Source organism: Rhea americana, unplaced genomic scaffold (genome assembly GCF_003343005.1).
Source record: "Rhea americana isolate MKP2758 unplaced genomic scaffold, rheAme1 scaffold_43, whole genome shotgun sequence".
In the NCBI taxonomy this organism is placed as follows: Eukaryota; Metazoa; Chordata; class Aves; order Rheiformes; family Rheidae; genus Rhea; species Rhea americana.
This window is the reverse complement of record NW_028186568.1, coordinates 1,896,197-1,908,690: the sequence shown is the minus strand read 5'-3', so window position 1 is coordinate 1,908,690 and position 12,494 is coordinate 1,896,197. Positions and strand designations below refer to the sequence as shown.

Genomic DNA, 12,494 nt, shown 5'->3' with positions numbered 1-12,494 from the left:
ATACATGCTGGAAGTGATCAGAAAGGAGCAGCTGAATTCAGTTTCCTCTTTCACACCACACCTGGATATAGTGACTAAGCCACACTGATGCATCTTGACTGTGTGTCTTAGAGGCCAYACATCAATACTCTGCTCTTGCCTTTGTGAACCATGAGCAGGGTTTTGCCTAGCTTATGCAGAGCTTTATAAAGAATTCATCACAATCTGAAGGGAAAGAAAAGCAGTAAATTTCTCAATTCCATAAAACAGAAAGTAATTCAAARTAAAAAAGAAAAACCAAAAACTGCCACCACAGTTTTTTGGATCACTTTATTTTCAGTAAATGTTATTTAGTTCTACTACTTATAATATTAAATAAGTAAGTGTGGCACAGTAAGAAGCTCAGAATGCAATAGTGCATTGGCTAAAGGTAATGAGACTTAGCTACAGCATCTCTTGTTAAGTCTTTCTTGTTAATTGGGACAAGGCAGCCTGGCTGTGGATCATCCTGATGAGAATTATTAACAATCTATGGTAGTTACAGTAAAGAGAAACAGCAAGACACTGAGAGCTGCAAACTTTTTAATTAAAAAAAATGGGAATGCACACGAATGTGTATGTGCATGTATACATTGTAGTACAGTAAGGATTTGTTGTAGCTTTTTGCCCTCCAAAATAATCATGCATTCCTGTAAATTACTTTGTGAAAGTGTGACCTCCCTCTTTGCTACATCTGTCTTCATGCAACTATTAAATTGGCAGCAATTCAGTCCCTTTGGGGGGGAGGGGGATGGAAATCAGAATGCTCTGTAATTACTGGCTATAAGTGTTTGTGGACACTGAGCTGTGTCCCACAATTAAAGGCAGTTAGCTGTTCCCTTCCCAATGCAAACACTTGGGACAATAATTACAGGCTGCTTCACACTTTTGTGACCTTGAGGAGGATTCCCATGGGCCTTTTGCTACTCCCAAAGGGACTACCCAGCAGAATTTGAGAAACACCCCACTGTAAAACAAACAGTAGTGTGAGACTGAGATTATACGTAAGAACAGCTGTTCCTGCGAAGCTGCTTTCTTTGCAAATAAGGGACACCATATGCTTTGTGAAGGCTTCCCCTGCACTAGCTACTTTATTTTCTCAAACTTGACTTTTGTTAATCTGTGTAGCGTGGTTTTGTCACACAATATTTCAGTATGGCTGCATGCAGTATATCAATCTGTGATGCTAAGTTGCTGTTCATAAATATCACCTGCATAACATGTTAAAAAAAAGATTTGTTTTTGAAGAAAAGATTTAACTATTGTTACAGTACATATTGTACTGTCCTTTTATGTATTCATTGCTTCTGTTCAAAGTTGCCATTATATATCAAATGCCAGTTACTTCACATGCAGTCAGCTGTTTAATTATGGGAGGGAAAACATGTCTTGTGTGCTTTTCACTGAGTTGTATTAATATTTCCCATTGCATTCATCCTTGATTCAAACTGTTATAATTTTAAGCTTTTTTTTCTAAGTTCCACCAACAATGTGTCAACACCTCTGCAGAGGAAGGAATGTCAAACAAATTGTATTCGTTGTTGTAGGATTTACAAGGACCTGAGATGAAGTGGCACTGTTTTTGTTAGGACATCTTTCAACCCCATCTGTGCCAAGAGCTGGAGAACATTTAGTATTCTTGCTTAGAAGTTAGAAAAATAAAGATTTGGAGGTTGCTTGTTACATTTGATAAGACTTAAACCCACCTGCAGCTCCTTGACCTGTCTTTAATTTTAAGAAGCATGTGGCCCTTGCTGTAGGAATAGTCCTTATTGCTCTTCAGACAGGCTTTGCTGAGATGCTGTGTCTTCCAGGGCCATATCTTCCTGGCTTGCCCTTCTGCACTCCAGGTTCTGACTCATGAATATGGCACAGGCAGGGCCTGCACTCCTTCGGGGTCTGGAGTCTGTAGCATCGGTTGCTTCACAGGTCTCAGTGAGTTGCTTTAAAGAAAGAAAGAGCCAACTAGCTTAGGGAATTTCTAAGTTATACTTCAGCTATTTTTTGAAGTGACAAGTGAAAAAGTTTAAAAAATATTTAGGAATGTCATTCTCTGAAACCACATGGGGTTCTTAACATGCATTATTCACAAGAGGCTTCTGAAGAATGAACAGGTACTTGTCTCAGTGTAATAATGCACAAATTTGGAAAGAAAAGCAGACCAGGAGATAGAGGTATAATACCACAGATGTACATGTATAGAGAGCTGTAGAATAATTTGCATTGAAAAGGACTTCTAGAGGTTATGCAGTCCTGTGCTCTGCTCTAAGCAGGGCTATCTTTTAAGTTAGACCAAGTTGCTCTGGGACTCACTTTATACACTAAATTTTAAATTCAGCCTACAAAGAAACCTTTTCATCATAACTGAATACAATTATCTGTGTGAAACAGTTATGTTTAGCATTACCCCACTATCAGAAGTCCATTTCTATATAAGCTTTCCAGAAGCATGCAGCTTAAATATAATATTTCGTATCCACTCTCAAAGAAATAGGCACCCAGATTCTGAGCAGCTACTTTGGCCAGGACTCACCTCATCTAAATTTGGCCATGCAGTCTTAAGCATATCATCTGGGTCATCAGTCATGGACAGAGAAGGACAAGTCTTCCAGAGGAGGATTTCCTCCTGACAGCTGTAGAACTGAATTGTCCTCTCCAGTCAGCACAAAGGCTCCACTGACAACCTACWGGGACTTCATTCCAAAATTTTAGATGGCTTAAAATTAGATGAGGTAAATCCGACCATTACTATCCTAYATTGCAGACTGGCTGAATTCTTGCAAATTAGATGCAAACTCTTGAGAGCTGGAACCATGCTATGTCATCTCAGATATTCAGCTGTACATGCAGAAGTAACATTAACRCTCATTAGAGTAGGACTGGGCCCAGATGAGTAATTTTCAGTCAGTTTTTTTTGAGGTTAATGGCAAACATCTTCAGTGGACTGCACTGTACATACTTTTGAAGCTGAGAGCAAAACGTACACAGGCTAAGGAGCTTTTTTTTTCACTTGAGGTATGGACAATATTTTGAGAATTTAAGTTACACACAGTTCAGAAGCATATTAGCAGAAAAGTGTTTTGGATTTCCCATTGCCGCAGTTTTGCCCTGCTGACCATTCCATTTCCATTTTGATAGGCCAAATGTGGAAGTYTTAGTGATGTTGTCTCTCAGGCTCTAATCGCAGCTACCCTTCATTTCTAATGACTGTTTTCTTATGTTACTGCCCTGTAGTKTTGCAGTGAAAATTTCAAAATTCAGGAAAGCAATTGATCACAACCAAAGTTAAATTAATACAGTTAAATAAACAATAAAACAGCAACACTACTATGTGTGCTGAGTTTTCCAGGAAAGATGGGGAGTAGAACTAGAAGCCTACTGGGAGGTAGGCTGGGAATTTTTATGCAATATTTTTGTTAGAAAATGCTGATTCATGAAGTGTGCATGTTTCTCTAAAGATTTTTCATTTCCTTTTGAAAGTGTTTCTTAAAGACTTCCTTTGAGTAACTTTCAACAACAAGGCTTTCAGGTCCTGGAACAAATTTCCAGTCAGAGAGAAGACAAGTGCACAGTTCAGTGGGAGCCATTCTTYACAAATAATTAAGTCCTGAGCAGGCAAGCAAGGAAGAGACTATTTAGTCTGCTGGTGGTGGTACTCATCAGCTGGGCTGCATAAATTTGAAAACTTAAGGTCCTGATCTAAGTAAAATGAAGAGGGACTTTGCCCCAGCTTCCCAGTYCAGGTACATGCTTAACAAACAGCTAATCTATCAATTATTTATGAATACATCTCTCTCTCTCGCTCTGTTGTACACACATAGTGAACAGTTTCATAGTCATTGTGATGGAAAATCCAGAAGTATCAAAATCCTAATATTGTTTTAGAAAAGGATTTTCTGTTTTCTGACCAAGGAGAAAGATGAAGTGAAACAGTGGTGAAGATGGTTCAAAGATCTGCTGATAGCAGGGCAGAACAGTAGCTCATGGTTAGTGCTGCTGTTTCTATTTACATTTCAGCCTTACCTGAGCTGCTTGACTCGCTGCTCTGGCAGATGGTCCCATGGCAATATTCATACTGCTGGATGACTGAGTGTCACTGGTGTTACCTCCATCTGCAGCTGAGAGCCCAGAAATCACCAAAGCACTTGAAAAACTTCTCTTGCCAAACAGCAGGCTGAGAGTTGAGCTGGTAGAAGAGGCCAGACTGGACCTAAGCATTGCTGCAGCTTGGTCCTGCACAGTCAGCTGGCCAACAACAGGAACAGCAGGGGACTGAGAAAAMACAGATGTTGCTGAGTTGTGGAGTGACAGCTGACTCCTGGAAAGCCTTTGGGCAATTTCGTGGGCAGATGTGGATGTTTGGATGAAAGGCTGGCAGCTTTCTATGATTGGTCCAGAGTGACTTGAAACAGGAGGCCTTTGGTTTAAAGCAGTGTGTGCCTGGACAGACTGACTCCTGAGTTTTCTCCTGCCTTTGAAAGAAAAATTAATATATTTAAGCACTCTCTTYGGTGGCACCCTGAAGAAGTCCATGGTATTGACCTTGTCCAGTGCATATGAGTCAGTGTGTGTCCAGGAACCAAGTGACATTTTCAGAACCACAGAAATTAGAAATTGCTAAACTTACTTATTATAACCTGCTAACCTATTAACCTGGTTTTTCTACTGYAATGGTTCTGGCCTTTGGTCAAAGTAGATCTAGTGGTTCTGCACTGGGTCATAAGAGAGGGCATGAGAGAAGAGCCGAGGGAAGCTGTTCTCATCCCAGGCTTGCACCTGTTCTGCCAAGCACATTTTAACCTGCCTATTGAGTGATAGTATTGCTGTAACTCTGCTCCTCCTTGATGACATCACTAACTTAGGTGATGCTGAATATTCACTTTAAAAGGCTCGGTATAACTTAACTGCAAAAATAAAACCAAAGTCTGAATTAAAACAAAACCACATCATTAAAAAAAAAAACAACAAAAAAATATTCCTGCTTACTGGAATTTGGCATTTGAGACCAGCCAAGTAGACACCACAGAATTCAAGCCACATGAAAGTTTTTTAGCGTAATAGTTGAACTGAGTTCTAAGACTGATGAGAGAGTTACAGTATAAGACAGATACCACATCTACTTCAGGCAATTTATTAGAGGTCTAAATGAGACCCACATAACCACCTTTACATCAACACTTCATGTCATCCAAACAACTCATATCTGTCTTTCTTATGCTTACCTATTTACATAGATAGATATAGAATAAAAAAAATAAATCAACTTATCAGCCAGTGAACCTACCAGGCACCTGCTTGTACCCAGGCACTCTGCAAATCAGACGCAGCAGGCTGGCATGTTCTGTGAGTGCCTGCCTAGCTTTCGGCTTTCCAGGAAACTCCAGACATTAACACAAGCTGGCGTTTTGATTTCCTAGCTATAGCTGTGGGGTTGAGGGTTGATACCAGAAAAATCTGTTGAGACCCATCAGTGCAGAAGCAAGTTTCGCTGGCAGGCATTCCCAGGTTGTTGGCATTTTTTTTCCTTCGTTTTTCCCAATACATGAACTATGGAGGGGAGGGAAACACTGAAATGCCTCCAGATACTGAAATTTTGCAGACATAAAGCAACAGAAAACTCACACTGTCTTTAAGAAAGACTTTTGCTTGCTGAATTCATGAGGATTCTGGTAATGTCAGCTTTCATATCCAAATTGCTTATATTATATAACCGAAACATACTGTTTTACATCCACCCAGCTACTTTTCAGAGGCTGGTATCATTAGCACCATTTTGCAGATGCTGAAGAAAAGAAAATTTAGGTAACTTGGCACAGAGTCAGATGGCAGTGTTGGTCCATAACCTCACTGGAGCTGCTTAGCTAGAATAAAAATCTCATTGGTTTGGCAAGTACTGGACRCTTTTCCACCCCATTTACAATAGATCATTATTTCTACTTTTATACTCAGGACAATAAAAAGTAATTTTCTTAAGATGGCATACAAGAGCTCTATCTGAGAGCAATGGGACACGGCTCCTGTGTGCCATCTCGCAGGCACACTCTGCACTTTAAACCCTGTGAGCAGGGAGGGCACATGCTGTGCTCAGGCCGCACTGGCATCCCTATGCAATTCTGCCCTCCCCAGACATTCAGGCTGTTCAAACTCTGGGCTTTGGGTTAAGTGCTTTGGTTTCTAGGCCTGATGGTTATTTTAATATGTTACCATCTGAAATAAAAAGACCAGATTGGAATTAAGAACAGAGGGGCTGTGAGTGTTTGTTCGAGGTCTATCATGGCCAAACATCTGTTTGTGATTTAAACTGCCAGGCTGACCGCTGTCCAGAAGTATTCTGTATTCATCCCAAATGCAATGGCTAGAGCACTGGATAGGAGCCCACGCGTATCTACACATAAATAACTGTCCCCAAAATACTTGGGAAACAAAGCCTGTTCTATAAATTGCATCATGAAATAAGGACAATTTTGGGGGTGAACCCCACACATTTCCAATGTTCCTGATTTCGGTCGCATTTTTAAATAATGACTTTAATTGCATTTTGCAGACTAACTGGCACCAGGCTGCAAAGTAAAATACGAAATTTGAAAATATTATATGTTCTTGATTAATAGATTATGAGTCCAAAAGGGATGACTGCAATTATCTTGTCTGCCATGCTATATAATCATGGGCCATAGATCCTCCTGGAATTAATTCCTGTATGGTATTATAATTGTTACTTTTAAGAAATGCTGCTAACATTTCCAGTCACGGAGAATCCATGTTTCACTGGTTATTTACCCTCACTGTTAAAAATGTCTATTTGATTTCAAATCTAAATTTGCTTAGCTTGTTGTATCTAAATCTACTGACCAACTACCTTGGTCAGCTTTTGGTGCCCATGACATATTTTCCAAATCTTTGAGCAACTTTGTGACTCTTCTTTGAACTCTTTCAAAGTTAGCAATATTCCTCTTAAATTAGGGCACTAGGACTGTGCATGATAGGCCTGAACCAATGTCAGATTGACAGATGTATATGACTCAGGTCACCCTGTTCATTCTTTTTTTTTTWWAAAAAATGGCTTAGTTTAAGTTTTTCCCAGTCCTTCTGTATTGCTTTAGTGTTCTGATACTGAAGATCAAACAGAGCTTTTTAAACAGTTCCTTTAAAAACATTCATGAATGAGAGTTATCTGGCCATGCTCAATTAAGCATATAGCTTTGATAACTGCTCTTTAATGCTCCTTATATCTGTTAGGATGGAAAGAATTATTTCATCACCAGATGCTAAAAATGTGTCATTGTGATTTTTCCCCAAATACAAAACAGATGTGTTCTTTTCTCATTTCTACCTTATCGACAATTATACCTTTTTATATAATGGTGGATCAGGACTATTGTTATGATTTCTGTTCCTAATAATCTTAAAAATAAATAGTAACAAAATCACTTTTGTCTTATTGTCCYTAATGCTGCTAGGCAGAAATTTCTCCTTGCTCCATTCCCTTTCTCAATCAGTTGTCTCTCAGGACTGAATGCTGATTTACATTTGCTGTTTTCCACTTCCTTGCATTTGTTGTACATTTCTTCATTTTATGTCAAAGTCAGGTTGCTTTTTCTTAACTAAGAGAGACCTCCTCTCTTGATGGTGAGTTTTTTAGGCATCCAGCACATTCTTATGAAGAATTCACAATTAACGTTCTTTATTGTATGGGATGCTCAGGTTCATTATTTTACAATTAAGTTTGCYGTTCTGATTACTGCAGTGTCACTTTATGAGTATGCCCATGGGGATGCCTTGAAAACAAGACTCAATTAAAAGCAGCAGTTGTTTTATTCTTATAATGTGATTTATATTCATGGCCAAATTTTCTCCAGTCCTGTCCATTATTTTTAATGATAGGTCAAAATGATCTAACAGGAAACAAGCAAGTATCATACCACTCTAGTTCTCTGCTTTAATGTTCACAGTAATACCACAATCATAACATAAAGCCACTTAACTCAACTTTCAACTAATCCCTTAGTGGTAAGTCTTACAGTGATCCACTAGYAAACTTAACATATATTTCCAGTGTAAAGTTCAGTAGTTCTATCCTGCAATACATTTGAAGTAATTTTAGACCCATAATTTAATGCAAGAACAGGGTTCAGCTATTAGCTGACAGAAAGACTGGCAACATCTATATTTTTTTTTCTGATAATTGCTGTACCAATTCAATGAGTTATTTTCTATTTGTTTATTTTCTATTTGTTTATTTTGCACATACATTGAGGAAGAGCCAAGCCAATTCCTCAAGTAAATCATTGTGGTCCTTCTAAGATAATTAAGACTTTTGCATGGTTTCAGTTCTGCTATTCCCAGTCAACACAACAGTGAGCAGAGGTTCAGTGCATCGCACCCCTGGGGCTCCTTCCCATCTCTGTTTCTCATTCTGCCATTGTTAGCGACAAGACTTTAATGAAAGCGAAGTAAATTGTGCAAGTACCTGCGTGCTGGTGGACCTCCTGTGATGCAGCCTGCAACTGAGGTGTGCCATTTCGGGTGTGCTGAGAGCTACTGCTCTGGCTTGAATTACCTGTGGAATTGCTGCCGGCTGAAGATCCCCCTCCATTATCCACCTCGTCAGCGTTACCTCTGTCGTGGTGAGCTGCGTGACAGTCCTTCCGCATTCTGTTTGCGGGAACAAACACGTGGTCGGCTATTTACTATGCATGAGACACTGTGCCTCCAGTGTTAGGTCTCCTCACTATAGAAATGCCTGACTGGTACTTTCTCATGCCGCTGCAGGCCTTTTGACATTTTAGGGGATCATGAAGATGACAGCATGGTAAGCTTAGTTGGGACAAAATTGTATTGTGATCCTACCCAAATCATTCCTTACCTGTGTTAAGTGGCTTAAGCCCTGCAAGACCTTAGCACACTTCATCTAATGTCAAAGTGGGTTTCTAAAGATCAGCTTCCACATGAGGTAACCCAGCAGTTCATTCCCAAGAGGTCTGGGAGTGAACTGCATGCTGGAAAAACAACRCATTAAACACCCAGGTATCTTTGTATTTTAGTATACATCTTTCAGTGCGCAAACTGGCTGCCACAGAACTACCCCATCTCGTCAACAGTCACAGTAGCAGTAGGGCAGGTGCAGGTAGTGGGGGAGTGAGCCAGAATGAGTTACTGCTTTATGAAAAGTGCCCATAAGAWTGAGAGGTGGAAAGTATCAGATACTGATGGAGCATACCCAGGGGAGCCAGGCACTTTTGATGGATAAGAAGTACATTTTTAGATGTTTTTTGATCAGGAACAATGATTTGGAGATGATCATCTAAACTGCCAAAGCTTTGAAGCATGCCCCACCAAAACCTTTACACATGTTCTGAAATGTCAGTTATAYAGAAGATGCCTTTATTTACAAGGCWTAAGCAGTAAAATTCCCCCCAAAAAAGGGAAATGTCTGTCATGCTAAGTGATTTGATAATGATGCATGTCTAACGTACAGAAAACCCTACTTAACTGCCATTCATGAGTTAATAAATTTGCTTTCTGCCACATATATAGGGCTTTTGTTTTGCTTTTATTTATATTACAAATAARCATGTATTTTGCACTGTATGCAATTTTTTAAGTCATAGGTAACAGTATGGAATTATATGGATTTTTTTAACAGAAAATACAGTGGAACTAAGACTGTAGGGTCTCTGTCCTGCATATCACAACCAAAATTTAACACCTACCTTAACCATTTGGATCTGAACCAYTTTTTAATGTTGTCCAGACTGACAGGTCCCCCCCAGATGTTCCTCAGTTGGCTGTGTGTCCCAAGGTACGAGGTGGTTAAAGGGGAAACGTACATTGGATATCCCAGAGGCTGATCACATGAAGAATTAATTAAGTTCCGCAAGACCTGTTTATTATTCTGGATGCTTCCTCTTTCCGGGTTACGATTCCGTAAGAAAATCAGTTCCTGCTGCTGCCCAGCCCAAAGCCCTCTGACACACTCCTTGTTCACCTACAGTTAGGTAAGAAAAGTTTGGATAATGTGAAAATTTTTGCTATTAAATATACAGATCTATGTGATATAGGTAGGATGGCAGTATCCGTGTGCATGCACATTATGTCTTTGTACCAGCAGCTTTTATGAACCTTTCAAGCACTCCCAGGTTAAGCCTGGAATGTTACTTCTGGGTGTGAAATGGAAGTGAACTGAACAGAGCTCCACTTTCGGCCTTCAATTGCTAACTCTGATCACTATAATCAACCTCTTCCTTTTGGCCAGATAACTGAGAAGTAATATGTGTAACTACAGTCCTACATTATTGGAATAATAGAAAGGTGGCATAAGTACCTTGATAACCTTGAAGCTCAAGTAGCTTTTGTGGAGCATGATAACTTTATATTCATCTGCACCTTCATCTACCACGTGTCTCAGGGTTAGCAGCTCTTCTCTGTTGGAGAGTACAGCACTGCGCCAGGCTGGGTCCCCTTCATGACAAATCACAACCTTTTCCTCGAAAGATTGGATTGCTTCATATAAAACTGCTGGGTCCTCGTACTCATCTGGACAGGTGAACTGGTCCTGGTGGTAAATGAACAAGTATTAGAATGGTCAGGGCATCTTGGTGAAAACTGGTCCCCAAAACGACTGAACATTTGATAGTGTGGGTTTGGGGAGGYAGTACTATTAACTTCATGGTAATATAGAGAGATACGATTTTGCACCTACAATTTTTKGTATCAGGTTGTAACTTGACCTTCTCTACTGGACAAAGACACTCAGAGAACAACATCTGGCCACTCTCTTTTTGTAACGTGGGCTATCAGAGGAGCTTTTGGGTAAGCTAGAGGGAGATCAGAATTACCTGGGACAGGCTACAGTTCATGTGGAAATCCTTATTTTTATTCATGAAAAAACTGCAACAAGACTGGGAATTCATCAGCAGATATCACAATACTGTGTGACTTCTTTATCTGCCACACAGCAACAGTGTCAGTGATAATATTCATAAAATTATTTTGTCAAATTCTCTCACATTATTTCACTGCTGTTCCGCTTCAGTTCCACTACAGAGCAATTACCAATATTATACATTATGAAAATGTATGGTATTAGATAACGTTCAGCACAGAGCAAGAACAAAATCAACTCCAAGCTATACAAGAGCTAATCTGGAGAAATTGGAGTGACTTCAATGGAGGTGTGCCAGACTTTTACAGCTGAAAACGAAACAGGTTCAGAAACAGCATGACATACTCAAACAGCTGTGACACAAACCCTTCAAACAACTATTCCTCTCATCTGTGTCTTTTAATATATGAAATAGCATTATACATGTGTTGCCCATCACAAAATGACTGATAAATTAGCAATAAAATTAGTCTAATCAATATATCTATTTTCAATCTAGAAACCATCTTTAGAGTATCTATGCAAATAAAACATGACATGACTGGCAGTTTTATTTTCATGAAGAATGCCAGGTCAAGGTCTGGAATATAAATGGTTGGAAATGGGGAGCTAAAGGGTACAGAAAAGAATGTAAAAGTGAAACAACATAAGCTAAGCAATTGCTGAACTTTCCCATTTCCATTAAGGAAATTTTCAGAATAAAACAGCAGCATTTTGCATTTCCCACTCATTTTTTTCTTCAGACAGGTTCTGAGGTTTCCAATGTTTACTTAGGAAAACAAATACAGTAGTAGAAGTAATTAAAAAAAAACCCTCACCTGATGCAGTTTCAGAGACATTCTGATTGCTGGCGCAACAACCTTATGCAGTAGGTCCATGTCTGCAAAGACCCACTCGTCTTTGGCTGTTATTCGAAAGTCTCCCTTGAACAGCGCATGGAGGCCATAAAGAAAAGAATCTAAACTGTAAGAGAAAAGCAGTAGTTAGTCCCGAAACAACGCGCGTCCCTGCAAGCCATCGGCCGCGTGCTGAGCCGCACGCGCAGGTCGCCAGTGCCCTTGCGGAGCGGAGGGTGGAGCACGGCGCTGCCGGGGGCCTGCTCCCTGCAGACCCTTGCCGTGCAAATAAAGCAAATTTTTTTCTCAAGAGAATTCCTTCCTTGCGGTAATCGTTTTTTCCTTCTGCTTGCGCTGTAAATGACCGGCCGTGAAACGAAYGCGGCACCTGCAGCGTAAGTCGTACGGGTGGGTGGATCGCTGCTAGCAAGGGTTTGCRGGGATGAGGGTGCTGCGCGCCCGAGGTTGTGCGGAAGGATGCCAGCCGGGCTGCRGTATTTATCCAGGTCCCCCCGGCCCCTTACTTGAATGTTTATTGAGCAGTACTGTTAGTGTTAACAGTTCTGCTTGCAAGGTGGGGAAAAAAAAAAGGCGGGGGGGGGGAATCAGCTGCAAAAAATATTTTTGGCAAAGTTTGTGGTTTTGTCATAAAACTCAGAACCAACTTGAACATTAAACCAGACATACTGAAAACAACACGAAGTTTCACAAACCGTTCAGCAGACCAGGTGAGMGCAAGGAATAAACTATCGGCA

At 40.2% G+C, this 12,494-nt stretch overlaps 1 protein-coding gene across 1 annotated transcript in view; it reads right to left on the bottom strand.

The window, feature by feature from the left end:
- Positions 1 to 299: 299 nt before the first annotated feature.
- Positions 300 to 12,494, bottom strand: part of PCNX2 (pecanex 2) — a 162,224-nt gene continuing 150,029 nt past the window's right edge. Inside the window, exons 29-34 of the mRNA XM_085315471.1 lie at positions 11,722 to 11,866; positions 10,343 to 10,573; positions 9,732 to 10,006; positions 8,489 to 8,673; positions 4,042 to 4,490; positions 300 to 1,961 (exon numbers count right to left, since the gene is read on the bottom strand). Coding sequence (XP_085171597.1) covers positions 1,788 to 1,961; positions 4,042 to 4,490; positions 8,489 to 8,673; positions 9,732 to 10,006; positions 10,343 to 10,573; positions 11,722 to 11,866 — 1,459 coding nt within the window. The 3' untranslated portion in view covers positions 300 to 1,787. The remainder of the gene's footprint in view (positions 1,962 to 4,041; positions 4,491 to 8,488; positions 8,674 to 9,731; positions 10,007 to 10,342; positions 10,574 to 11,721; positions 11,867 to 12,494) is intronic.